This window comes from Artibeus jamaicensis, unplaced genomic scaffold, assembly GCF_021234435.1.
Source record: "Artibeus jamaicensis isolate MK-2021 breed Jamaican fruit bat unplaced genomic scaffold, CSHL_Jam_final scaffold_2693, whole genome shotgun sequence".
Taxonomy (NCBI): domain Eukaryota; kingdom Metazoa; phylum Chordata; class Mammalia; order Chiroptera; family Phyllostomidae; genus Artibeus; species Artibeus jamaicensis.
The window spans coordinates 315,437-339,315 of record NW_026522033.1 but is presented as its reverse complement, the minus strand read 5'-3'; the positions used below and the strand labels follow the sequence as shown (position 1 = coordinate 339,315).

The window sequence follows — 23,879 nt, the reverse complement described above, 5'->3', positions numbered from 1 at the left end:
CAGTAGATTGAGTGCAGGCTTGCGAACCAGAGGATCACCAGTTTGATTCCCAATCAGGGCACATGCCTGGGTTGCAGGCCAGGTCCCCAGTAGGGGGCGCGTGAGAGGCAACCGCGCATAGATGTTTCTCTCCCTCTCTTTCTCCCTCCCTTTCCCTCTCTCCAAAAATTAATAAATAAAAAAATCTTTAAAATAATATCAAGGGAGCACCAAAGATATTCCATCATCATGATGCGCAACACGGTAATGGAGCAAATGAATAAATGCAACAAAGAAGAGTGAATAGCACACCCATAAGGAACAAAGTATCAACATTTTAACAGGATCAAATGAAATATCAACAAAGTAACCATGTGGGGGGCTGGGTGGAGTGGTGGTGGAGGGATTGAGCAAAAAAGAAAACGGAAAAAAAAAAAAGAGAAAGAAAAAAGCTCCTGGGCACAAACATTAGTGCGGTGATTTCCTGGGGGGGGGGGATAAATGGTGATGGAAGGAGCCTTGACTTGGTGTGTGGTGAACACAGAATACAGGGTACAGGTGATGTGCTGTGGAACTGTGCACCTGAAACCTGTATAATTATGTTAGCCTGTGTCAACCCAATACATTGCTTTTATTTTTTTTAAAGTCAAGGTGTGAGTGACTTTCCCTTTTTATTCAGGCTCCCATCACAACGCTGATCCTGTCTTCATTTGAAGGTTTTTTTAAAAAAAGATGTTATTTATTTATCTTTTACAGGGAAAGGGAAGGAGAGAGGGAGAGAAATATCAATGTATGGTTGCTTCTCACGCGTCCCCTGCTGGGAACTGGCCTGCAACCCAGACATGTGCCCTGACTGGGAATCGAACCGGTGATCCTCTGGTTCGCAGGCCCTCGCTCAATCCACTGAGCTACGCCAGCCAGGGCTTCATTTGAAGTTTTGATATTTTGTTCATTATGGATCGTTTTTGCAGTCCTTTTTAAAATATTGCATTAACGTGGTTGGTGTGGTTCAGTGGATTGAGTGCTGGCCTGCATACCAAATGGTCACCGGTTCAAATCCCAGTCAGGGCACATGCCTGGGTTGGGGGCCAAGTTTCCAGTAGGGGGCGCGTGGGAGGCAACCGTACATTGACGTTTCCCTCCCTCTCTTTCTCCCTTTCTAACAATAAATAAAATCTTAAAAAAATACAATATTGCATCAAAATATTATTTATCCTGAAACATCTATCCGTACAATGGAATATTTTTCAGCTTTTAAAAAAATGAAGCGCTGATACCTGCTATGATGTGGATGAACCTTGAAGAGAAGCCAGACACGGAAGACAACACACATCAGATGAGCTCATGCATCTGATGTGTCCAAAACAAGCAAATCCACAGAGACAGAAAACAGGTTCACAGCTGCCCTGGGCGGGAAGGGGGGGGCGTTGAGCGGGGGAAGGGTGGGGAGTGACCGCTAATGGGTTTGGGGGTTTCCTCTTGGGGTGATGAAAATGTTTTGAAACTGGATAAAAAAATGATGGTTGCACAACGTGGAGAATGCACCAAACGAATAACGCGTTTAAATGGTTAACTTTATTTTATGTGAATTTAACATCAGTCAAAATGAGTGAACACACATCTGTGGTTTAAATCTGTTTATTGATCTTGGTTACTTGGTTTTGGGTGACCCCCCCCACACACACACACCTTAGATTTTACTCTGGTTGCAAGTCCCAACCTCGCTCAGGCCCCCTGCAGGGGGACTGTCCATCCCCTGGGTCCGACCCAGTCATTACGGCGTTGGAGCTGGGCTTCCTGGACAAACCAGGCACCGGGAATTCCAGCCACACCTTCGGGGCCCTTTGCTCCACCTGGCCTCCGACCTGTTCTCTTCTTCCTTCTCTCCTCTGCTTTTATAAACGTCCACTCTTCCTGTGCGTGTGTTCCAGCCACGCCTCCTTGCTATCTCTCTTTACCTCTCTTTTTCTGCAGCCCCACCACTCCGCCCCCAGCTCACAACTGAGTCAGCCTCCTCCCGGGCCCCCCTCCCCCCCGCCCCGCCGCCCCGGGGCTCCGCCTCGGCGCCCTGCAGCCAGCCTCTTTCCAGAGGACTCTGCAGTCTCTCCAGGTCAGGCCCTCTCTCACAGTGGCCCCCGAGGGATCTTCGTTAACACCCAAGCCTGACCTCCTTCTTGTCACCTCTAGGCCCAGGCTCTCAGGCTGATGCAATGACCTGCGTGTGGGTGACGGGTTTCGCGCCGGGACGTTCAGCCAGGAACGTGTCCAAGGCAGAGTCAGCGCTGCCCGTGGAAGACCACGTCCGCCCTCCTTGCCTGTTCCTCCCTCTCTCTTTCTCTCTCCCTCAGTCTCCACACACACCGCCCCAACAGCTGCAATCTGGAAGAAATTACTCTCCCAAACAGCCAATTCAGGAAATTCCAAGCTGGGCAGGGGGAGGGGCCGGGCTGGGGGCGCGCCCCGCGCGTCCCCCACCCCCTTCTGCGTGTCCTCCCGAGCACACCCAGTCCCCGCCTCCTCCCGCCCCTACGCTCAGCCCGGAGGGGCCTCAGCTTTTCCACCGCTGCTTTCTAGTCCTTGAAAAATCCTAGAGGCAAACTTTTTGGAAGCTTGGTGGGGAGTAAGGAAGGCTGGGCGGGGCCTGTGCCTTAACCCTGTCTGCCCCAGACGGACTGCGCTGGACCGACCGAGCGGCGACTCCGCGCCCGTTTGGGCTCCTACCATGGCCCCCGAGAGGGGCTGACACTTCGGTTCGGGCGCAGGTACAGAAGGGGCGGACGCCAGAGGGCGGGGCCCGGACGGAGCCGGGGTCTGAGCCTGGGAGCGGCTGGGACCCCTGACTCCTGGGCTGAGGGAGGAAGAGCTGGGGGCAGGAATCTTGGGACCCGAGAGACAAGGGGCCTGGGCGCCGACGCCTGGGTCCAGGTCCCCTTCCAGGGTCCGCATGACACTTCCTTTTGGCAGGTGAGGTCCGGCCAGGAGGAAGGAGGAAGGACGGCACGGGCCTGGGAACCGCAGGCCCAGGCGGGCTCCGAACCCAGGGCGCGGCGTCCCAGCCTGAGCCGAGCCTGAGCGCGCCGGGCCGGCTCCACGAGGACCCCGAGGTAAGTGAGGTGGTCGGGGGCCCTCGGTCAGGTCCGGAGGGCAGCGGGACCGACGGCCGGAGGGACGCCGGCGGCTGAAGCCAGGGCCGCAGCCACGTGGCCGCAGGAAGCGCGCCCGGCTGTCCGCAGGGGCCGGTCGGGGTCTTTCCCGCCAGGGGTCCCGCTGCCCCGCCTCGCCGCCTCTCCCACCGAGCTGGGAACCAGTCGGGCCGGATCTGGAGCGGGTTGTTATTTCCGTCCTGGCGGGGCTGGGGCCAGGAGGGGACAGAGGAGAGCTGTGACTCCCCCGCCCCCCGCTCGCCTTTGCAGCTGGAGCGCGCAGGAAGGGGACGGGGCGGACCCGGGGGCGGGAAGCGGGCCGCAGCCCAGGGCACCCGGGGGCAGGAGACGCGGGTCCCCAGCCTGGCTCCTGCCACTCTGCCCGCTTCACGTTTGTCACAAACAACGGCCCTTCTGTGGGGAGCCTGGGCCGAGTGACGCTCTTGTTCTGATCGTGACCTCACGGCGCGGAGCGCACAGCTTTGCTGGAGGGAGGTTAAAACCTCGGTCGGAGAGGACCAGAGGCTGGGCAAAGTGGCGTGGCGCACCCCAACGCCTCAGATCTGGTAGAAGAGGGGACTCTCCAAAACACTGCAAACAAAACAAAACAAAAGCCATGTCTATCATTGTCCTCATCTGGAATGAAAAAAAAAGGCGGAAAAAGAGAACAAAACAAACATGGTAGATGGGTGTAGGAAATCCCAGGCCTTACAGCAAATCGAAACATCATTTTTTCCGTGGGCACGCACACCGCTCGTCCTATCGTGTCCTCCGAGGGCCGTGGGGATCTGATGTCACCCTCACACTCTGGAGCGCATCTGCGGGCCAGGGCAAGTCCCCCCCACCCCCCTCCCCAACCCCCCCACGCCCTGTGCCTCGGCCACCGCAGCTGGCACACAGACCTGGAGACTTGGGTCTCCCCCTTGTTTGGGATGGTCGGAGAATCTCAGACATGCATTCGCCGGGCTGTGTGGCCCACAATAAGTGCTTGGGAAATAAAACATCAGCATCCTGAGAGTGCTTTGCGACCACCCCTTGCCCGCAGACGTTTTTTTTTTTTTTAATTCATTGATTAGAGAGAGAGAGAAAGGAGGGGTGGGGGAGGGAGAGAAACACGGATCTGAGAGAGAAACATGGATGGGTTGCCCCTCCCCGCGCCCCCCTATTCGCCCAGCTGAAGCTGGAACCTGTAACCCAGGTATGCGCCCGGACCGGGGATGGAACTGCAATCTTTTGGTCTATGACATGATGCTCCAACTGACGGAGCGACCTGGGCCAGGGCTGTATGCAGGCGTAGTGATCCCTGTTTCTGGCAAGTAAACGGAAGTTTAGAGATGAGGGAGTTCGTTCAGGGTCCTACGGAATGGCGATAGCAGGCCAGGTGTGTTTGATTAATGTCAGAGCGCCAGGGGCTGCCAGGTGCTGGAAAGTGGTGGTGACGTCACCACCGGATAGGGCAATAGGAGGGTGGGCGGAGGGGTGAGCCAGGGCTGAGCAGGGAGAAGCTGCGGCCAAGAGCTGCCCAGGGTGTGGCATCCGTGCAAAAGAGCCAGAGACAGTGGTAACTATGGAGTCCCACAGAGCTGGCTTTGTAACCTTGGGCACATCACATACTCTCTCTGGGGTCCCTTTCCTTGTCTGGGATATGGTGGGACCAAGCATGTATTGAGCGCTTGCTGTGTGCACCAGATACCATGCTCAGGCTGTCACTGGGAACATCTCACCTATCATGGCCAAGCGGCTAAGAAGTATCATGTGTGTATCATCCCATTTTCAAGATGAGGTGGCGAGATCAGAAAGGTTGAGTCACTGGCCCAAAGCCACACCGCCGTGGGCACAAGCAGATGCAAGCCTGAGCGGTTGGCTTTCTGAGCTGGGCTGTCTTTCACTTGTTAACTCTCAGCAGAGTAATAACGGGCCCTGAGAGAGGATTTATTTTAAACTGTGAATTGAGATTTATTCGTGAGTGGAGGTCAGCATTAAAAAAAAACAAATACAATAGATTAGAATCAAAAATATTCCAAGCATGTAGCATGTTAAAACAGTAAGTCTTGTTTTGTACTTTTTTTTTTTTTGCTGTATGTGGAGGGCAAGGGGGGAGAGATCTGGTGATTGTTTGCGCAGGCTGCAATAAAAATATATTTATTCATCTAGGCTGAGGTCGGAGAAGGCTGAAAAACACCGCAGAACTGGTGAATCAAGACTGGGTTTCTCAGAGAAATAAATGGTGTGTGTGTATGTGTGTGTTTGCATAGGGTAGAGGGCTGTCCTCATAACAGGTCCACCTACGATGATTTTGAGGTTTTTTTGGCTCTACTTTTCTTACCTTATCGCTAATATTTCCCAGGGTGCTTGTTACTAAGAGAACAATGTTGGCTGCTTTGCCTGCCTCTGAGGATTTGATCAGATCGAAATCTCCTTTCACTGAGATCGTTTGAGAACACATGCTGGGTCCCCCCTGCCCGCCCCATAACGCTAGCACTACCAATGGGCCAGTATCCTTACAGAGTTTTCCAGGTAGTTTTCTCTGAGCAAGGAAGCTAGTGACTTTTTATCCCTTTTACAGATAGGAGACAAAGAGAGGTCATGTCTTATGTCCTGGTTCCTACAGCTGGCAAAGGGTGGGGCCTCATTTCAAATAGCAAGAAAATCCTTCCTTATAACAGTGCCTGATAACAGAAAGGCACAAGGTCGTCAAAGGCCCTCCCAGAAGTTTCGCAAAAACAGCCCAGTTCCAGGATGTGGGCAAAGGTTCACAGGCATTTCCCTGTGACATGAACCCTGTCCCCTAGCTTCCAGGTCACAAGCTGCCAGCTTGGCATTGACGCCATTTGACCAATTTTTAAACATAGACACATTTGCCTCGTTAGTACTCTTACAAAAAGTAAGATATTACATTGTCTCTTTGAACGTTGAACAATTCTAATTGGCCACTGCATGCAGACTCCCAGACCCTCCCTCAGTTGAGTCGCCCCCAGTCAGAATCTTCAAGCAGGCCCCTTCCTTTTGACGACATTGTGTTTTAGGGCCGGGTTGGGATAAAGACAAATATAATCCAGACATTTAGAAATAGATCCAACATTTCAGCAACCACCCCCCCCCCCCGCCCCAGGGCTCAGGAAGAGTGTGGGCCCCAGGCACCTTGCCTGCTGTGCTATCGGGTGAAGTCAGCCCCTGCGTTCAGGGACTTGCACGTGTGAAGAGCTGGGGCTTCTGTCCAGTTTGGAGAGCATTGTTGTGTGTGTGTGGGGGGGGGGCTGCTGCTTGTTGCCTGGCCTCTAGGAAACTTAAATGTTTTTTAGTGGAATCAGCACAGCGTGGTGGTTATGGGCAGGCCTAAAATGGAATCTGAGATGTGAATCGAGTAGCGGAGGCCTCCAGGCCCCTGGGGGCCTCAGTTTCCCCCCATATAAGTGGGAGTAGTCTTCCTGCCATCATCCTGTCCCTATTGGGGTGGAGAGGACGACATCCTGGGACGGCTGGCGAGGCCCAGGGCTTGGGGTGCTGCTCGCATAGGGGTCCACTCTGAGTGGAGGCCGTGCTGACCCAGCCCTACCCTGCAGATGCCGGTGCTGAAGCAGCTGGGCCCCGCGCAGCCCAAGAAGCGACCGGAGCGCGGCACCCTCTCCATCTCCGCGCCTCTCGGCGATTTCCGGCACACGCTGCACGTGGGGCGCGGTGGCGATGCCTTCGGGGACACGTCGTTTCTGAGCCGCCACGGTGGGGGGCCGCCCCCCGAGCCCCGGGCGCCGCCTGCCGGGGCCCCGCGTTCCACACCCCCGCCCGCCGTGCCGCAGCCGCCGCAGCCCGCTCTCCGCGCGCCGGCTCCCGCCGACCCGCTGTTGTCCTTCCACCTGGATCTGGGCCCCTCGATGCTGGACGCAGTGCTGGGCGTCATGGACGCGGAACGCCCAGGGGCCGCGGCCGCCAAGCCCGACGGGGACCCCGGGTCTGGGCCTCAGCGCCCCAGGGCTCGCTGCCGCCCCGACGCGGATCTCGAGCTGGACGATGTCATCGGCCTGTAGGCTGTGGGTTCCCCGCGCCCTTGGTGTCCTGCACCCCACTTCTTTATACATAAACGGCCAAGGTCTGTGCCCCGGTTCTGTCTGTTCACTGTGGACGTGGGAAAGGGGAATGATGGAGTTGTGGTTCCCCCAGGAGATTGGACCAGCCGGGTCTGATGGTGGGCGTAGGGTGGTGCGACGCGGACCCTTCAGAAAAGCCCGGGGCGTGGCCAGGCGGAGCCCCTCCCAGGGGCGGGGTCCTGACGTGGCTGATTCCACAGCCTCATTCATTCATCCTGTTGACTGAGTGCAGCTGTGGGCCGGGTGGCGGCCTGACTCACTCCCTTATCCAGCTGAGCCCCACAGGAAAGTGGCCGGGAAGAGGCGTGGTCCCCTGCAAGAGGTCCCCCCCCGCCCCCCAAAGCTGCGCTGGCCCAAACGCTAGGGCGGCATCAGCTTCAGGTCTGAGCTACCAAGTTCAGATTGAGCCTGCAGACCTCTGGTTGTGCCCTGCGCCTGCAAGAGGGCGCAGCCCAGAGGGGCGTGGCAGCACATGCAAATCACGAGGCGGGGGCGGGACCAGCCCTTTGAGGTCTGCCGGGGAAAGAGGCGGTGTTTCACATGCAAATCTTTAGACAGGGCGGAGTCAGACTTAATAAGGACCCAGAAGGCGCGTGGCCGCACTGTTAAATGATTAGCTGGGACTGAAGCCAGGCTTGCTGGGAGGGCGGTAAATCATTTAGACAGAGGGTGGGACCACACTTGTAAACTGCTACTCCATGGAGGGGCGGGGACAGGATCCCCTAGGACACTGGTGGAGGGCGAGGCGCTTGGGCGGAAGTCAGAGTCCATGAGCGCGGGTGGGCGTGCCTCCCGGGCCAGGGTGTGGTCAGAGCGACCGAGGGCAACGCCACAATCCGGTCACCGCCCCGGTGTCTATGGAAGAGGTAGGACAGCCTGAGTCGCCCCCTGAGGCCCCCACCATGGAGCCCCCTCCGCCACAGGCCTGCCGCTTCTTCCTGGAAGGCCGCTGCCGCTTTGGCGGCCGCTGTCGCCAGCCCCACCCCGGGGCCACGGCCCCCGCGAGGCCTGGCTGCGGGGCGGAGGCGGGGGCCGGGACCAAAAAGCCTCCGCTGCGCACTGCCGCGGCCGTCATCCAGCGCATCCGCTGGGACCCGCGCCTAGACCCTGCTGACTTCTCGGTGGGCTACGCCGACCGCTTCCTGGGCGTGCTGGAGGAGCCCTTCAGCTCCTTCTGCTGGGACGAGCCGCTGGCGGCGCTGGGTCCCGGCTCGCTGGCCGTGCCGCAGCACCGCGTGCGGTACTTCCGCTTCCGCGGCCGCATCGTGTGGGACCGCGCCTCGCGCACTGATCACGTCTTTGGCTCTGGCTCGGTGGAGGGCCGCGGGCCCACCATCCTGGACGCACTGGACAGCGGGGACGGGGACGACGTGCTTGGGGATGGAGAGGCACATGAGGCCGGAGATGTGCACAGTGATGAGGACTCGCACCAGGCCGGAAATGCACACTGCAGCAGGGACCTGCTCGGGGACGGAAGTGTGCAGGATGACGACGACGAGCTGAGAACCGGGGAAGAGCATGAGGTCGATGCGCCTGGGACCAGGAATGCACAGGACTGTGTAACTGCCCCCCGTGCTGACGCTGCCCCAGCAGAAGGGTGCAGAGAGCCGGCCGGGACAGGCCACATAGAGGGGAGCCTGGTGCTGGCAGGGGCGTCTATGGATGATGCCCAGAAGCTGGTTGGAGCCAGAAGCCAGGCTTCGCCACGGATGGAGCCCAAAAGGGCGGGGAAGCCAGATGCCAAAGACAAAACCGGAGAGGAGCAGCCCCCCACAGAAGACCTCCTCCAGATGAAGGAGAGGTGTCAAGTGGAGTGGGGTCCTGGGACCTGGTCCAAAGACAGCAGAGAGGCCACAGTGGCCAGGGCCCTGGCCCCTCGGCAGCCTCGCCCCACGCACTTTGTGGCCCTCATGGTGACAGACCCCGGGCTGCAGGCAGGGGTGGCCGAGGCCCAGGAAGAACTGGTCCGAAGGACACCATCCTGTGCTGCTTTCATGATTCCCCCCCAGGCCCTGCACGTGACACTGGCCCTGCTGAGGCTGGCGGGCCCGGGGGACACCGCAGTCGCTGTCAGGGCACTCAGGCGTGCGCTCTCAGCCCCGGGACTTCAGGCACCCCCGCAGCTGAGGTTCAGGCAGCCAGTGCTCCTGGGCTCCCATGTGCTCTGTGCTCTGCCCTCCCCCTCCCTAGAAAACATGGCCCAAGTGCTGAGCCAGAGGCTGGAGGCGGAGGGGCTCAGAGTGCTACAGCCCCCTGGGGGCCTACACCCCCACCTCACGCTGGCCAAGGTACCCCGGGGCTCCCAGGACCACCTCCCCACACCGGGGTTCAGCCCAGGGCAGGAGCTGGGGAGCCAACTCCTGAGCCAACTCTGGCTGTGCTGCATGGGGAGGGCAGGGGGCACCTACCAACCCCTGGCTGAGGTGCCCCTGCGGTGACAGTCCCAGACCTCTTGGGCTGACGAGCCCCAAACACCGGGAGGAGATCCAGTCCCAGCAGGAGAGACAAAGCATGCTCTCTCTCTCTCTCTCTCTCTTTAATTTTGGTTTTGCTCAAGCTTCCAAACGTGCTCAGTGCTCCAAGGAAAGAATGAAGGAGAGGAAGGGGAGGGGAGAGGAAGGGGAGGGAGCAGAGGAGGAGCATCTGGGAGAAAAGCAGCCTGACAGTCCAGCTGTTTGCAACTCACTGCGCGTCCTCCAGTTACATGGCAGAAGAGGGAGGGAGGGTGAAAAGAAAAGGGGAGGAAGAGGGAAAATAACTTAAATAAACACACACAAAAAGAAAAGAAGGAAACATGACGTGAGCTGGTGATCCATGGAGATGGGGAGGGGAACCGTTTACCTGTGCTGAACCAAGGGAGTAGGGAGCAGGAGGAGGGGGGAGGAAAGGGGAAAAAAAACGAGAAGAAACATTGGGGTGGAGGGAGGAAGGGACACGAGACAACTTAGTACAAGTGCAGACGAGGCGGCCCGGCCGGCGAGGTCCCGCGGTGGCCTCCGGAGTCCTCAGTGCAGGTGGCGGCTCGGATCTGCTGGTGGCGTGGTGTGGCTTGGCGTTTCTGGGGTGGGAGCCAAAGGCAGGACACAGTCTCTATGGCTCCCCTCGCCCCGAGCACTGAGGCCCCAGAGGGCTGGGCAACAAGAGTCTGTGGTGAGGTAGGCACACGGGCGGCGAGTGGTGGGCGGCGGGCGGCGTGCTGGTGCCCCCGCCGCGGCGGGCACGGGCGGAGCGGCCTGTCTTCTTCCACTGGCCCCCCAGCATGGGACGGGCCAGGGTGCCGGGTTGGTACCGCAGTACAAGCTCGAGAGAGAGAGAGAGAAAACACTGAGACAGCATTAGTAGAGGTGCAGAGTGGACAGACCAAGCCCCCAACCCTCTGCTGCCCCTCCCCTCCTCCCGTCCTAACCCATCCCTCTGAGACAAAAATAAAAATGTAGAAAAAATCTCTGTACAGACTCCCCGGCAAGAAAACGGGGGCAGGGATGGCGGCTCTTCCTGGAGCCCACTCCCCACAATTATTTTACAACCCAAGTCCATGGCTCAAAAAACGTGCAGAGGCGGCAGTGGGGGCCGCGGCCCTGCCCCCCCGCCCCCTTCACGTGGAGCTCAGAAGGCGGACAGCTGCGCCAGGCTGAGGCGGCAGTCGATGCTGGCGTTGTCCGGGCCCGTGTAGGCCAGGCCCAGGGGCTCTAGGAAGGCCCGGCAGGCGGCCTCGCCCTCGAAGGCCAGCTCGGCCTGCAGGTAGGAGACAGGCAGCGCCGGGCGGAAGCTATGGAGACAAGAGGAGAATGTGATGAGGCGGGCAGCAGGCAGGGGCCCCCACGAGCAGGGAGTGGGTGCCCCCCCTTCAGACACCCAAAGGGTTTCCTCAGCACGTTACCTGCTGACCTCTGGCACCCACCCCGACTCCCACCTCCCCACCTCTGGGGCTTGGGGAGCTGAGAGTGGGGCTGATGGCCCCAACCCCTGTTGTGCCCCCCTCTTGACCCTCACTTACCTGTGCGGGGGGGCCGGGAAGGAGGGGGGAGGGAAGGACCCACCTGGCTCTTCCACTGCTCCAGGGCCTGAGCAGTCCCTCAGAAGAGGGTCACTGTGGCCGAGGGGCAGGGGCCAGGCAGAGGGAGTGACCTATGGGGACAGGCATGGGACGGCAGGGCTGATGGCTACGCTGGGGGCCAGCCCTCATGGGACCCCACACCTGGGTCCGAGTGCCTCAGGAGCACCCCAGGCCCAGGAATCAGCCAACACCTACTACACATTTCAAACAGGAACCTCTGGTTGTCAACAACGGACACTCCTCACTGAGCACTTGGCACTCGCCCAGAAATAGCTGCTTTAAGGCTGCCACGCTGACGCACCACACTCTCTGCCTGAGAGCTGAGTCACCTACCCTCACGCACACACACTGAGGGACCTGCAGGCCCAGAGGCAGAGCCACTTGGCCAGTGTCACCTAGGAAGCGAGTGGCAGAAAGGACCTGACCCGGTCCTGCTCCAAGCCCATGCGTCTCCCAGCCCTGGCTGCCCAGGGGCACAGGGGCACCCGCTGCACCCACATCAGAGCTGCCTGCGGGCCACCCTGCAGGGACCTGGCTCTGGGATGAAGGGACAGGTCACCCAAGGAAAGGCAGTGCCACTGAAGAAGTGGAAAAGCGAAGCCTGAGGTAAGTGACAGGCCAGGGACCTCCTGGGTCCCTGGCACAAGGCACAAGGCTGGGTCCCTACCCAGGGCCAAGTGCATGGGAACTAACGAGGGCAGTCGCTGGCCCAGCTACACCCTGTGAGCAACGGAAGCCCAGGAGCTGCCCTGCGGGGGCCTGTCCAGCTGCACGGGGCGGGCACAGAGGGGCAGCGGGCAGCCCTCAGGCACACCGCCCCCTCCCCACGGCTGGCCAATGAGCAGGTCCCGCCGCATCCCCGAGCCCTTGTTTCTGCAGCCCCTGGAGTGTGCCCCTGACCTTCGGGCTGCACGCACCTCCCCAACTCCAAAGCTCCCCGTGGCTCCCAAGCCAACGGACATGGCATTTGAGGCCCCTGGTGTGCTCTGACCCCGACCAGGGGCTTGCACCCAAAGAAAGACTGGCAGTGGGGCCTGAGGACATGCTGTGGGGTGCCGTGCGCACTGTGGGCTGGCCAGCAGCGCCCCCAGTCTCTCTACCCGCCACAAACCAGTAGTGCCCCCTAGCGGTGACAACAGAAGCTGCCTCCCGGGCCTGCCCTGGGTCCTGGGGGGAGGGGTGACATGCTGCCCTGAGCACTAGCAGCCCCCGCACTCACAGGCACTCTGGCATGCTCCCAGTCTGGGCAGCAGAGGACACGCCCTCTACAAGCACGGCCCAGGGCCAGCCAGTTTCCCTGATGTTTTTTCACTCAAAGGACTCAAGTGGGAACGGGGCCTGTCCCATCTGACCAGAAGCTGCCAAGGGTGGGGCCAAGTTTTCTAGTTTGTCCCTAAAGCAGGAGCTCAGTGACAGGAGAGCCGTGAAGAGAGGCGGTGGAGGAGCAGCAGGGGAGGAGGGGCCTGGAGCGAGACAGCGGGTGGTGGAGGGCGGGCTGTGCAGAGGACAGCAGGAAGGACGGGAGGGGAAGACGAGGAGGAGGAAGAGGAGACCAGGCAGGAGACCGGAGGAGCCTGGACTGACCGGGGACGGGGGCTCAAGGCCCGCCCACTGGGACTGTGCGGAGGGAAACGAGAGGAGGGCCAGGGGAGAGCTCAGCTGAACATACGTTTTGATCATGGCCTTGAGGGCGGCCTTGCGCTCTCGGTCCACAAACTTGTCTATGAGGTAGCCAGACATACAGGGCGCGTGGCCATAGAGCCGGAAGAAGCGGTGGTAGTTGCCCAGAGCCCAGGCTGCCCTCAGTGCCAAGGCATGGGCCACACAGGGGTCCGTCTTCAGCTCCCGAGTCAGGTAGGCCAGCTCCGTGGTGATGTCTGCGGCCGAGACGAAAGATCAGCAGGGCCCTACCCTGGGGGCTGGGGCCCCCCAGGTCCCGCGGCTGCACCTCTCACCTCCGGAGTTCTTGGTGAAGATGTAGTAGAGGATCCGGTAGGCAGTGAACTCGCCCACGTTGCCAGGCAGGTTCTCTGTGTACAGCGACTTGAGCTGCGTCTGGCACTGGTTGAACTCCTCGTGGTCACCCTGGCAGGTGAGGTGAGGAAGGAGGAGGAGGAGCACAGTGAGGCCGAGTGCAGCCTGGACGGGAGCCTGGGGAGCCCTCAGCCAACTCACCTTCTCCAGGGCGATGCGGGCATGCGTCTCGTACACTTCCACTGTGAACTCGGTGCGCACGCCTTGTACCTGGGGAGCAGGCAGGAGTCAGGCTGGAGCAGGGTGGGATGCAGCTCCCTCCCCTGCGCCCTGCGCCCCGGGCCCCGGGCCCTCACTGTCAGGTCCTGCCGGATGGACTTCATCTGCTCGCAGGCAAAGGCGTAGTCCTGCTTCTCCTTCCACTGGGCCTTGACCATGCACAGAGACTTCTTCAAAACCTGGGAAGGGTCACAGGGGGGCTCAGTGTGACAGGCAGGCAGAGCAGGGACGTGCCGAGCCCCGTCAGGTCCCACTAACTCGGTGTCTGGAATGAGGGCTCAGTGACATGAGAAAGCGCCCACAGGTCGGCAAGCATGAGTGCTCCTGACCGGTCCCCACATCAGCACCTGGCCTGTGTGCCCCTGGGACGAACGTTCCCTGCCTTGTCCCCGAACCTCCCTGAGGATGCTGGGGTTCTCCTCTCCATCTCAGGAAGGACCCAGAGGCCCACAAGCCCAGCAAGCCTCCGGACAAGGCTGTGCGGCCAGGACTCAGGGCTCCCCGCACCCACCCGGCCGGCCACAGGCCCCTGCCCTCCCCAGCACGCACCGCCACAGGGCGCACGGTGGACGGGTCCGGGGCACAGGTGAGGCGCAGGTAGTGCTTGGTGATGTCGGGACAGGTGCCCACGATCTGCAGCTCCTGCCAGTCGGGGTCGGCCCCGCTGCTCTCCAGGCTGCCCACCTGCAGCACCAGGGGCTCGAGGCGCAGGCGGCGGGAGTGCCCATGCTGGAAGCGGGCCGCCCGCTTCTGCTTCTTCAGCTCGCGCTCGGGGTCTTCGCACTCCAGAGCCGCCATCCTCTTTCGGTTGCGCTTCGTGGGAGCTAGGTCGTGCCTGGGGGGAAGGGAGGAGGGTGGGTGGAGGCGGCAGGTGGCCAGCACTGCTCAGCCTCTCCAGTGCTGCCCGAGGGCAGGGCACCCTCCCTGGTCACCCTCGCAATGGCTCACCTCTTCCCTCGCTGTGCCCTGCCTCGGCCCCGATCCATGTGGGCCCCCCGACCTCCCCGGCCCTTGGGGGGTGGGTTCCTGCGGCCCACAGGCTGACACTCATTCCCTGAGTAAGAACTGTCCGAGTCCGAGTGGGAGTCACTGTGGGGAGAAGCAGAAGGTGAGGCCCCTGCTGCCCCCCCCCACGGGCCCACCCCCACACGGAGCCTGCGCACCTGCGGCGGAAGTGGCGGGTCGGGGACCGGGAGGAGGAGCGGGAACGCGAGTCCGTGCTGGAGGAGGAGCTGTGGTCCTTCATGAAGACATTGCGGTTGCCAAACTTGGCGAAGCTGCTGCCCCGCGCTCGGCCAGCACCCCCAGCCCCTGGTGTCCCTCGCTGTGACTGGGCACCCCCGCCCCTGGCCGTGGAGCCTGCCCCCCTAGGAGGGTGAAGGCTGCTGGGGGCCTCCCACCGCTTCTTCTTGGGACTCTCCGCCACAGGCTCCCGAGTCAGCCTGAGGACAGAGCAGGACATCACCAACCACGCTCCCAACGTCCTCCTCTGCCACCTGCCCCGGGCATGCACCCAGGTGATACGTAACTCGCTGCAGAAGGGGGAGGCAAACGCCACGCTTCTCTATCCACAGGGAGCCCTCAGCCACCAAGGCCCGCACGCCCGCCAGCCTCCACAGCCCTTGGCTCCGCCCTCCGGGCCCCAGCCAGGCCCCCAGGCAGCCCTCACCCTGGCAGAGGCTCCCGGCTCCAGTCGATGGTGTAGGCTGAGCCATCCTGGAGCCGGGCCTGCAGCACCTCCTTGAGCAGCTTCTCCGTGCGGTCCTTGTCCTCCTCCGACTCGCAGGCCGTGAAGCAGCGCTCCACGTACTCCTTCATGTCCTGCGGCCAGTCATCCGGCTTCCCAGACAGGCTGCCCCTGCGAGAGGCAGGCGTGGGGCCTCAGCTGGGGGCACCCGCGCCGACGGAGCCCAGTGCCCACCACCCGAGCCCAGGCACGTGCACGCTCGGCTGCAGCGTGTCTTCTCTGCCCCCTTTCCATGCTCCCGGCCACCCCGGGTGCAGGGCCTGCGTGGGGTGCACGGATGCTGAGTACAGAGGCAAGGGGCTGTCACCTGTGGTTCTGGGCCTTCTCAGGGTTGGGCTGCGGGCCAAAGCTGCTGTGCTGGCCCTCCGAGGCGGAGCTGAAGTTCTGGCTGGTGACGGCGAAGGGCCGTTTCTGAATGTTGAACTTGAGGCCACCAGTCCCAGGGGCTGCTGCAGGGGTGGGCAGTGAAATGAAAGCTGGGGTTAGGCCACCCCTGGGAATGGGAGGCCCAGCTCTAGGTGGGCACCCCAAGGCTTTGGGACGATCCCAGCACCCCCACGCCTCCTGCCCGGGTGCGGTGAGGTCCAGCCCCACGCCCTGGCTTCTCTGCACCAGTGCCCACTCACGCTTCATGCGGTTCCACAGCTGCTGACCCTTCTTGGGCTTGGTGGGCTCGGGGTAGGTGTGCGGCCCATAGGCCTGGCCTGAAGCAGGCCCCGCCTGGCTGTGCTGTGTGGCTGGGGCCGTCCCAGGCTGGGGACCACTGCTGAGAGCATGAGCCCCGTGTTGCGGGTTGGAAGGCTGAGGGGGCTGGGCTGCCGGCAGCTGCTGGGGAGAGGCCTGGTAGGACATGCTGTCGTCCATGCCGGGGACCGGGGGCTGCCGAAGGAAGCGGCGCTGAGGACAGGGGCAGAGTCTCGGGGCTGCTCTCTCTGTCCTCGGCCCCTTCCCTCAGCCCTCGGCTCTGCCGTGCCTTTCCCCTGCTAACCACCCTTTCACACTGGAGACTCCGGCTCGGACACAGAGCTGCCTTCCCGCGGCCCCGACTGTGAGGTGGCAGCATCCTCCCCCACCCCATGGTTATGTCCTGCATGTCTGTCCCGGTCAGCGATCACACACGCTCACGTCAGCCCTGCGCCCCGTCACCATTGCCACTCTGAACTGGGTGAGCTGCTGGGCACCTGACTTGTCGTCACGCCACCAGAGGCTGCTGGGACTCGACCCCAGATCTGCAGCCGCCCTGCACCGCCCCACCCAGGCACGCATTAAGTGCCGGGTAGGGCCAGACTGCGGCTGCACACGTGAGTGCACAGGCGGGGGGAGGGACCGAGGACAGCCTGCCACACTCCGGGCTGCTCCCGCCACCACCCCAACAGCCAGGCCCCAGCCTCGCCAGGCCGCCCATCTGGTTTCAAAGTCTCTGCTCTGCCCTCCTCATTTGCAGAGCAGCACTTGCTTGGCAGGAGAGAAAGGGGGTGGGGGGGGGTCACACCGTATCACAGGCGTCCCTGCTGCTAGGCCACTCAAAAACTGTGCCCTAGCTGCACCACGCACGCGGACCGGCGGGGGCGTTACCTGGCTGAGAGTGCCTTGGTGCTGGGGGGCCGCTGGCTGCTGGGGCGCGGCAGAGCCGTAGGAGCCGGCCATCCCGTACTGGGAGGGGGAGCTGTAGCTCTGGTACATGCTCTGCACAGGCAGAAGGGAGGGTCAGCGGCAGGCCAGCTCCCCTCCTCCTGCTGCTCAGTAGCCGACACTGTCCTGACCCTCCCTCCTCCTCATGGCTCATAGCTCTCCTTTTCTCCACCACGTGAAGGCACCACGTTCCCTTAAGTTGAGAAAGTTACTAAATAAAATAAAACCTTCTATCAACTCTATATCCCACTCCCACTGGTTCTCAGGATTTTATCTCTATTTCACAAATATCTGCTGCGTGCCAGCTCTCCTAAGCACTAGAGCAGAGCAAACACGAAACATCCCTCCCCAGATGGTGTGGCTCAGGTGGTCAGGCGCCACCTCTCAGACCAAAGGGTCATGGGTTTGATTCCTGGTCAGGGCACATGCCTAGGTTGCAGGTTAGGTCCCCAGCTGGGGGCACGTACGAGAGGCAACTTTCAGTGTTTCTCTCCCTCCCTTCCTTTCTCTTGGAAAGGACACAGGAATGTCCTTCCACAGGAATGTCCTTGGGTGAGGACAAAAAAAAAAAAAAAAAAAAAGGGTAACAATTCAGGCCTGAATGAAGCTGGCACTCAAAATACATGTAGATGTGAGCCCTGGTTGGTGTGGCTCAGTGGGTTGAGCACTGGCCTGCAAATCAAAGATGTTACAGGTTCAATGCCCTGTCAGGGCACATGCCTGGGTTTTGGGCCAGGTCCCCAGTAGGGGGTGTGTGAGAGGCAACCACACAGTGATATTTCTCTTCCTTTCTTTCTCCCTCCCTTCCCTTCTTTCAATAAATAAAGAAATAAAATATTTTTTAAAAAACACACACGAATGTGGACACACATATAAAATGTTGAGTAGTAAGTGCTGTTAAAGGCCAAAAAAAGAGGCCAAGTGGAGAGTGAGGTGATCCTTTAAACAATGAAGGTCCTCAGAACCAGGCTGGGACCCAGCGGGCCACGGGGATGGGGGGATGGGGCGGGGCTCGGGGCATCGTGCACACTCACCACAGGGTAGTAGTAACTGTAGGGGTAGGCGTAGCTGTACTGCTGGTACCACTGGTAGTACTGCTGCTGCTGCTGCAGGGCCGAGGCTTCCGCCTGCGACACATACTGTGGGGAGAGGCCCGTGGCCATCAGCCTGGGCAGCAGGAGCCCACGGCCCACAGGCCCCAAAAGGCAGGCCTATCTCCTGACTGACTGCCACGAGCAGAACCGGGGGCAGACTCTAGATGGAGAGACACCAACTCTGCCATCAGACTTGGGCACCTCAGGGATACATGGCGCCCCAGACGCTTCAAGGAAACAGTCTCTGCTTCCCCCATTCTAGGGCTCCTACAGTGTCTTCAGACCTGGGACGACACCAAGTGTGCCCCACCCCCCAGAAGCATCGCCCCCACCCACCAGGGAGCCCAAGCCCATGCAGCCTCCTCACCTGTGCACTGGCCACAGGCCCGTTGTTGCTGCCCTTGGCGGAGGTGCTGGCAGCGCCCGCCTTGCTGATGCTGGCCAGGGCCTGGCGGGCCTTCTCCCACTCTGGGTTCTCGTGCATGGGCGTCTCCATGCCGTTCTCCCTGCCCGCCCCGGCCACCATGCTGTACTGAGAGGACCTGCGGAGAGCGCACACGGAATCAGTGTGTTCTCCCCACCTGCACCGCCGGGCTGGGAGCCCCGGTCTCCCTCTTGCCGTCTCCTGCAGCCCAAATCTCCCACCTACGGTGTGCTGACACCGTGTCTCTGTTTCACTTCTGTGTGGAATCGATGGGCACACCTACCTACAGGACTTTCGCAGGTGCCTGGCACACAAGCAGCTGTTAAAAAGTCAAGCAAACAAAGTAACCACCACTACCCATAGGACTTAACATAGGACCCGGTGCCTAGCAGGTCTAAATGTTCTATGAACCGACGACTTCTGTCCGACACCACCCCACTCAGCAGGTTGTAATCACAACTTTGAAGAAAACAAGAAACTGGCAAAAAGACAGACGGCAAGTGGTACGTGTTGGAGGTTGTTTCCCAACCACAGGTCACTTGAATGAAGCACCACAATTCTGTAAAACCAGTGCTGTGCTGTGAAGCGTGGAGGCTCAGAAGGCGTGACCATCTCCCCACTAGAACCAAGTGTGCCCTGCACTCTGAGCCCCCACCCCCACCCACTGTTGCATCACTTCCCCCCCCAGGGAGTGCTTCCCTTTGCCCCGCCCCTCTGTCCCACTAACCAGTCTGTGCTGCGCTGATCACCCACGTTGGCCGCCATCTGGACCTTGGGGTGTAAGGGGTGGGCCTCGGGAGCCAGACTGCTTTTTCAGACTGTCTGTGAGAAAATGAAGAAATTGGGGAGACTCCAGAAGCAGCAAAAAACATGTCACAAAGTGGAAAAGACAAGCAGATGAACTCACGGGAAGCCAGGCAGAAGAGGGGGGTTGGAGAGGAGGAGCCCCTGGGGGAAAGACCCTGAAGAACATTCTGGGTGAGGGATAAAAGGGCCACCATGTGAGGGGAAGACCTGGGCCTGCCTGCGATGCCCTGGGTGGAAAATGAAGGGCCTGAAAAGAGGGAAGTCTGAAGGGATTTCCCAGAGGGAATGAGGAGGATCTGAAACCCACATGAAAGGGAAGGATTCGAGGGAAACGCTGAGGCAGGTCAGAGAGTGGGGAGACAACCTCAGTCCAGGGTAAGAAGTTCAAGAATCCCTGAGAAGCAGCAGGAGAGCAAGGATGCTCTAGAGCGAGTCTGGGTGAACCCTTAAGACTGGGAGAACTCTGTAAATAGAGGGAAGGGTCTGAGGAAGCCTTGGACAAAGAACCTAGGAGAACAAAGGAAAAAAAAACACCCCGAGAAAAGAGTGGTTTCTGTAAGTTACTCCTAGAAACAAAAAGAAGTTGAGCGTGCAGAAGTTGAGAACAAAGTGAGGAAATGGCTTTCTAGAAAGCTCCATGAGAACCACTGCAGAAAGGTTCCCTAAGGCAGGGAACGTGTATGGGAAGATGAGGTCCAGGAGAGAGAAGGCAACTGCCTCCCTACGGGTCTGCAGTGGGAAGGTTAGGGAAGCCTCAATCACTCCAAGTTAAGAGTGGAGTGGGGAGGGGCACCAGAAAGTGAACAGGTGTCTTGGGGCAAAAATTGGGGAGACTAAACTTGTAGAAATGAGAAGTATGGATGAGCGCAAAAGCCAGTCCTGATAGAAGACCCAACAAATCTACAAGAAGTGAGGAGACACAAACAAGAGTCTGGAGCTAGGAAAAACCCTAGAAAACGTCTTAGATGCAAGATAACGGTGCCCAGGGGACAGAAGAGTAAGCAGGGGTTCAGGCGCGGGGTATTGACAGGGAGGCCACACAGGAAGGTACTGGGGTAAGGCCTGGAGGTGCCCGGAGTGACAGCCCTGTTAAGTGTAAAAGGCGGAGGCACCTGACCGTTGGGCAGGCCCGAGGAAGGCACAAGAGGAAAGGCCAGTCCGGATACCGGCACCTGGCCCCGGTGCCACCGCCCAGGCCGCGCCGCGCGTGCGCACCACGTTCCCGGGAAGATGGCGCAAAGGCCACCCGTCTCCTGGGACCCCGTGGAACTGCCCTGGCAATGGGAGATACGGGAGGGGCGCTGGGGAAAGACCGGATATTCCAAGGGACAAGCGGGGAGCAGAAACTGACCCCACACACCAGAAGGTGCGTGGTCGCGGGCCCCACCCCACGTGCGCAGGCGCAGTGCCGCCCTAGCCCGCCACACCCTGTCGACGCTCGCGGGCAGCGTCCGTTGGGGTGACAGCCACCAAGGCCTTGGCGCCCGCGGGGCGTTAAGACCGAGAGGAGACGCCATGCCCACCCGCCCGCCGCCCCCCACACCCACCTCGTACTTTCGTCCCCGGGACTCGGCAACAGTGAGCCAAGGAAATAACCACACGGCCCCGGGATTGCTCGCGAGCCAGCTGACTCTTGTCTTCCTTGGGCTTCGTCGTTCCGACTGCGGCGCTGTGACGTCATGCGGAGGCCTCGTCCCGCCTCCGTCGACCCCGCACAGCCAATGGACGCCGCGGACTTGACTTGAGCCCGCCCCCTCCGCTTACGCAATGACCGGGTGGACGCTCCGGGCGAGCCGGAAGGCCGTGTGGGGACGGTGTCCCGGAGGGGACAGTGCGGCGTAGTGGACCCTCTCCCGGCCACCCCCGCCCGGCGTCCCCCGTCGCGCCGCCGTGTTTTGGCTGCGTTAGTGGGTGCATTATTACAATCCCTAAATACAAACTAAGAGTAGTGGGACTTGTAAGACTGCCCATTGTCCAGGGATGTCGAAGCCTGGGGGACAGAATGACGAACTCGGGAGGAAACGAGCCCCATCGGAAATGGAAGCTTAGTAAAGGAAACGGGAACGGCACACCTGGTCAAGAGTACAGCATATGCGAACGCTCGGAGGCGGGAAAAAGGCCTGCTTACTGGGGGATGGAGGGAGCGGGGACGGAGTGATGAGGCAGTGGGGTCCTGGAGTGATGAGGCAGGTCCTGCAAGTCCACTGATGTCAGTCTGAGGAAGTCGGAACATCTGTGTAAACAGCCCCTTGGTGAAACTTCTTGTAACGAAACTTTGAGAGGGTGCGTCTGTTGCCTTCCAGGACGCGGATTAAATTATCCCGTCCATTGGGGGACCGGTCACGGTAGGAATAGCAGGTGGTGGAGCAGTATTTAAAGGCGTCTCCCCTTCCTCCATTTCCTACTATAACTTTCCTGTTGATACCATGTATTGTTTCTGTTAGCATGCTGGACTTTTTTCATCCTTTTTCCCCCATCACCATGTACGCCCTCCCCCCGCCCCATACCCTCTTCCACCTCCACCTCCCGCTCCCTTTTATTTTTTTTTTAATTACACTTTTAGAGTACTTTTAGATTTACAAAAAAAAGTTGCAGAGTGCATTCAGAGTTTTCTGCATATCCTCCACCCAGTGTCCCCTAATGCTAACACATGTATTATTGTAATACATTTGTTAAAACTAAGAAACCAACGTTGGCACATTACTACTAACTAAATGGCAGACTTTGTTGGAATTTCACCCTTTTTTTTCACTATTGGCTGTTAGTCCAATCCCGGGTATCACCGCATGTTTAGCATCCCTTTAGTTTTAGTTTCTTCCCCTGTATTTGTGGGTTCTCGTAGACACCATCTGGTCGGGCCTTTTTTTTTTTTTTTTACCCAAGTGTGCAGTCTCTGCCTTTTGAAAGCAGTGTTTGTGACTGTTCTTTAACGTGATTTTTGGTGTGGCTACATTTAAGCCTGTCAACTTGCTATTGGGTTTCTATTTGTCTATCTTTTTTTTTTTTTTTTTTTTTTGAGTTTAAAGTGGGAGAGAGTTTATTAGTGAAGCAGCGAGACAGGGAGTGGGCTACTCCACAGACAAAGCAGCCGACCCTCTCTGCTCCCGTTTTCCTCTTTTGGGTTTGAGCATTTTTTCTAAAGAGATAAGACTTTTTCTGGAGCAGTTTTCAGTGAGGCCTGTGGGAGGTGCTGTGCCTCAATTCCCCTCCCCTGTCCTGTGGTCGGAAACTGATGGCCCGGCTCTGCCCACTTCAGGCCTCAGCTCCATGTTTTCCATCTCCCTGTGATCTCTCCTCTTCTTTGTCTGACATCCAGGGACCTGAGCACCTTTATTGCTTCATGTATTTTGTCTGGCTTTTGGGTTGTTTCAGGAAGGAGGGCAGTGAAACCGCTTATATGTATCATTTAAAAATAAAAAAGATTTACCTCTCTTAAAGGTTCAATTAAGCAAGTGTCCTTTTTTCTTGGTTAAAGCTTCCCAAGTGGAGATGACTGGCAGGCTCCTTGGCAGGAAATCAGGCAGGTAGTTTGCAAACATCCAACCAATATGAATAATCAACACAAAGATCGGGCTCCTGGGCTGGTGGTCTGTGTCACTAGAAGGCAGGGCTGGAGAGCAAAGCAGCCCAAGAGGCAGCAGGGCTGGCCCCTGCTGGGGTGAAGGGAGTGGCAGAGAACAGGGCTCAGTCAGGAGAAAAAAAGTCAACACAGGCGGCCCCCAGAGGCCCAGGCTGAAAATGGTGGCTTTCTCTTCCCAGCTTCCAGCCCACACACCAGAAGCTGCCTTGAACATTCCTTGCAGTTCCCAAGATGGAAATGATTAAGGAGCATGGAGCAGTCCTGGAAGGCATGTGGGCCGTCCGGAACAACAAGCTCTGACCTGAAGCCCCTGGGGCTGCATGTGTGTGTTGGGATCTGGAGTTTTTCCGTTTCAAGAGGCAAGATGGTTTATCGTCCACACACCACATGGTACCCTCCGTACCCTGCACAGCACTTGGAAGTAACCCCAACAGTGTTTCTGTAGGAAATAGGTGGACATTCCTCCCAAGCGGGAAATTGTCTGTAAGGGACCAGGTGCCAGGGTGGTGGGTCAGGCTAGTGAGTTAAGGGAGGCCCTCCGGGCTGTCTAGCAGCTCTTTGATTTCAGAATTGAGAGGAGGGATTGGGAAGCTGTCCAGGAGATGAGGCAGCCTTGATCCCACAGCTCAAGGGACTGCCCATGTCCCTGAACCAGGGCCTCATCTGCATTTGTCCACTTCACTGTCCGTGTCTGTCACACCCACCTCAAATCTCTCAGGCTCCACCCCATTTCCTCTGCCCCGCCCAAAATCCCAAACCTGGCCAACAGCTGTGGACAGCTTCAGAGAGCCCGGCCATACAGTGACTAAACAGATTTGTCTTTTGTAGATTTCAGTCTCCAGAGTTTAGCCAATCAAAAGTATTGCAGCAAACAGCCCTACATGTACGTCCTTAGATGCCTCTGCCTTGTTTTTTCATAAATGGACTCCCAAAAGCAGGACACCCAGCACACGGGGGTCTGGGCAGTTTTGATTTTATGTCATGTGAAATTATAGTTTTCATAGGATTGTAATTCACAGTCTCAGGAGCAGCGTGTCTAAGTGCCCTGGTCCTTCACATCCTCACCAACCAGCACAGG

At 59.1% G+C, this 23,879-nt stretch overlaps 3 protein-coding genes across 11 annotated transcripts; 2 read left to right on the top strand and 1 right to left on the bottom strand.

Annotated features, from left to right (window-relative positions):
* Nucleotides 1-2,242: 2,242 nt before the first annotated feature.
* On the top strand, nt 2,243-7,215 carry CDC42EP5 (CDC42 effector protein 5). 2 transcript variants are annotated; one of them, XM_053656667.1, is made up of 4 exons: nt 2,243-2,741; nt 2,944-3,083; nt 5,277-5,349; nt 6,686-7,215. In XM_053656667.1, the coding sequence occupies exons 3-4, from the start codon at nt 5,347-5,349 to the stop codon at nt 7,145-7,147; spliced, it is 465 nt and encodes a 154-aa protein (XP_053512642.1). In that variant the 5' UTR covers nt 2,243-2,741; nt 2,944-3,083; nt 5,277-5,346; the 3' UTR covers nt 7,148-7,215. The 2 variants fall into 2 exon arrangements, with proteins under 2 accessions (XP_053512642.1, XP_053512643.1); XM_053656668.1 differs by lacking the exon at nt 5,277-5,349 and having other exon boundaries at nt 2,247-2,741.
* A 417-nt stretch (nt 7,216-7,632) lies between these two features.
* Nucleotides 7,633-10,005, top strand: LENG9 (leukocyte receptor cluster member 9). The gene has a single exon (XM_037143740.2). The coding sequence runs from the start codon at nt 8,065-8,067 to the stop codon at nt 9,643-9,645; it is 1,581 nt and encodes a 526-aa protein (XP_036999635.2). The 5' UTR covers nt 7,633-8,064; the 3' UTR covers nt 9,646-10,005.
* On the bottom strand, nt 9,727-20,885 carry LENG8 (leukocyte receptor cluster member 8). 8 transcript variants are annotated; one of them, XM_053656737.1, is made up of 17 exons: nt 20,769-20,885; nt 19,142-19,236; nt 18,698-18,733; nt 18,358-18,532; nt 17,931-18,035; nt 16,840-16,950; nt 15,891-16,161; nt 15,572-15,713; nt 15,187-15,375; nt 14,681-14,959; nt 14,466-14,606; nt 14,067-14,352; nt 13,595-13,696; nt 13,440-13,508; nt 13,220-13,349; nt 12,934-13,141; nt 9,727-10,976 (listed from the first exon to the last, which is right to left on the bottom strand). In XM_053656737.1, the coding sequence occupies exons 2-17, from the start codon at nt 19,177-19,179 to the stop codon at nt 10,814-10,816; spliced, it is 2,445 nt and encodes an 814-aa protein (XP_053512712.1). In that variant the 5' UTR covers nt 19,180-19,236; nt 20,769-20,885; the 3' UTR covers nt 9,727-10,813. The 8 variants fall into 8 exon arrangements, with proteins under 8 accessions (XP_053512712.1, XP_036999633.2, XP_053512707.1 ...); XM_037143738.2 differs by lacking the exon at nt 18,698-18,733 and having other exon boundaries at nt 15,891-16,143; XM_053656732.1 differs by having other exon boundaries at nt 10,884-13,141.
* Between the last annotated feature and the right edge of the window lie 2,994 nt (nt 20,886-23,879).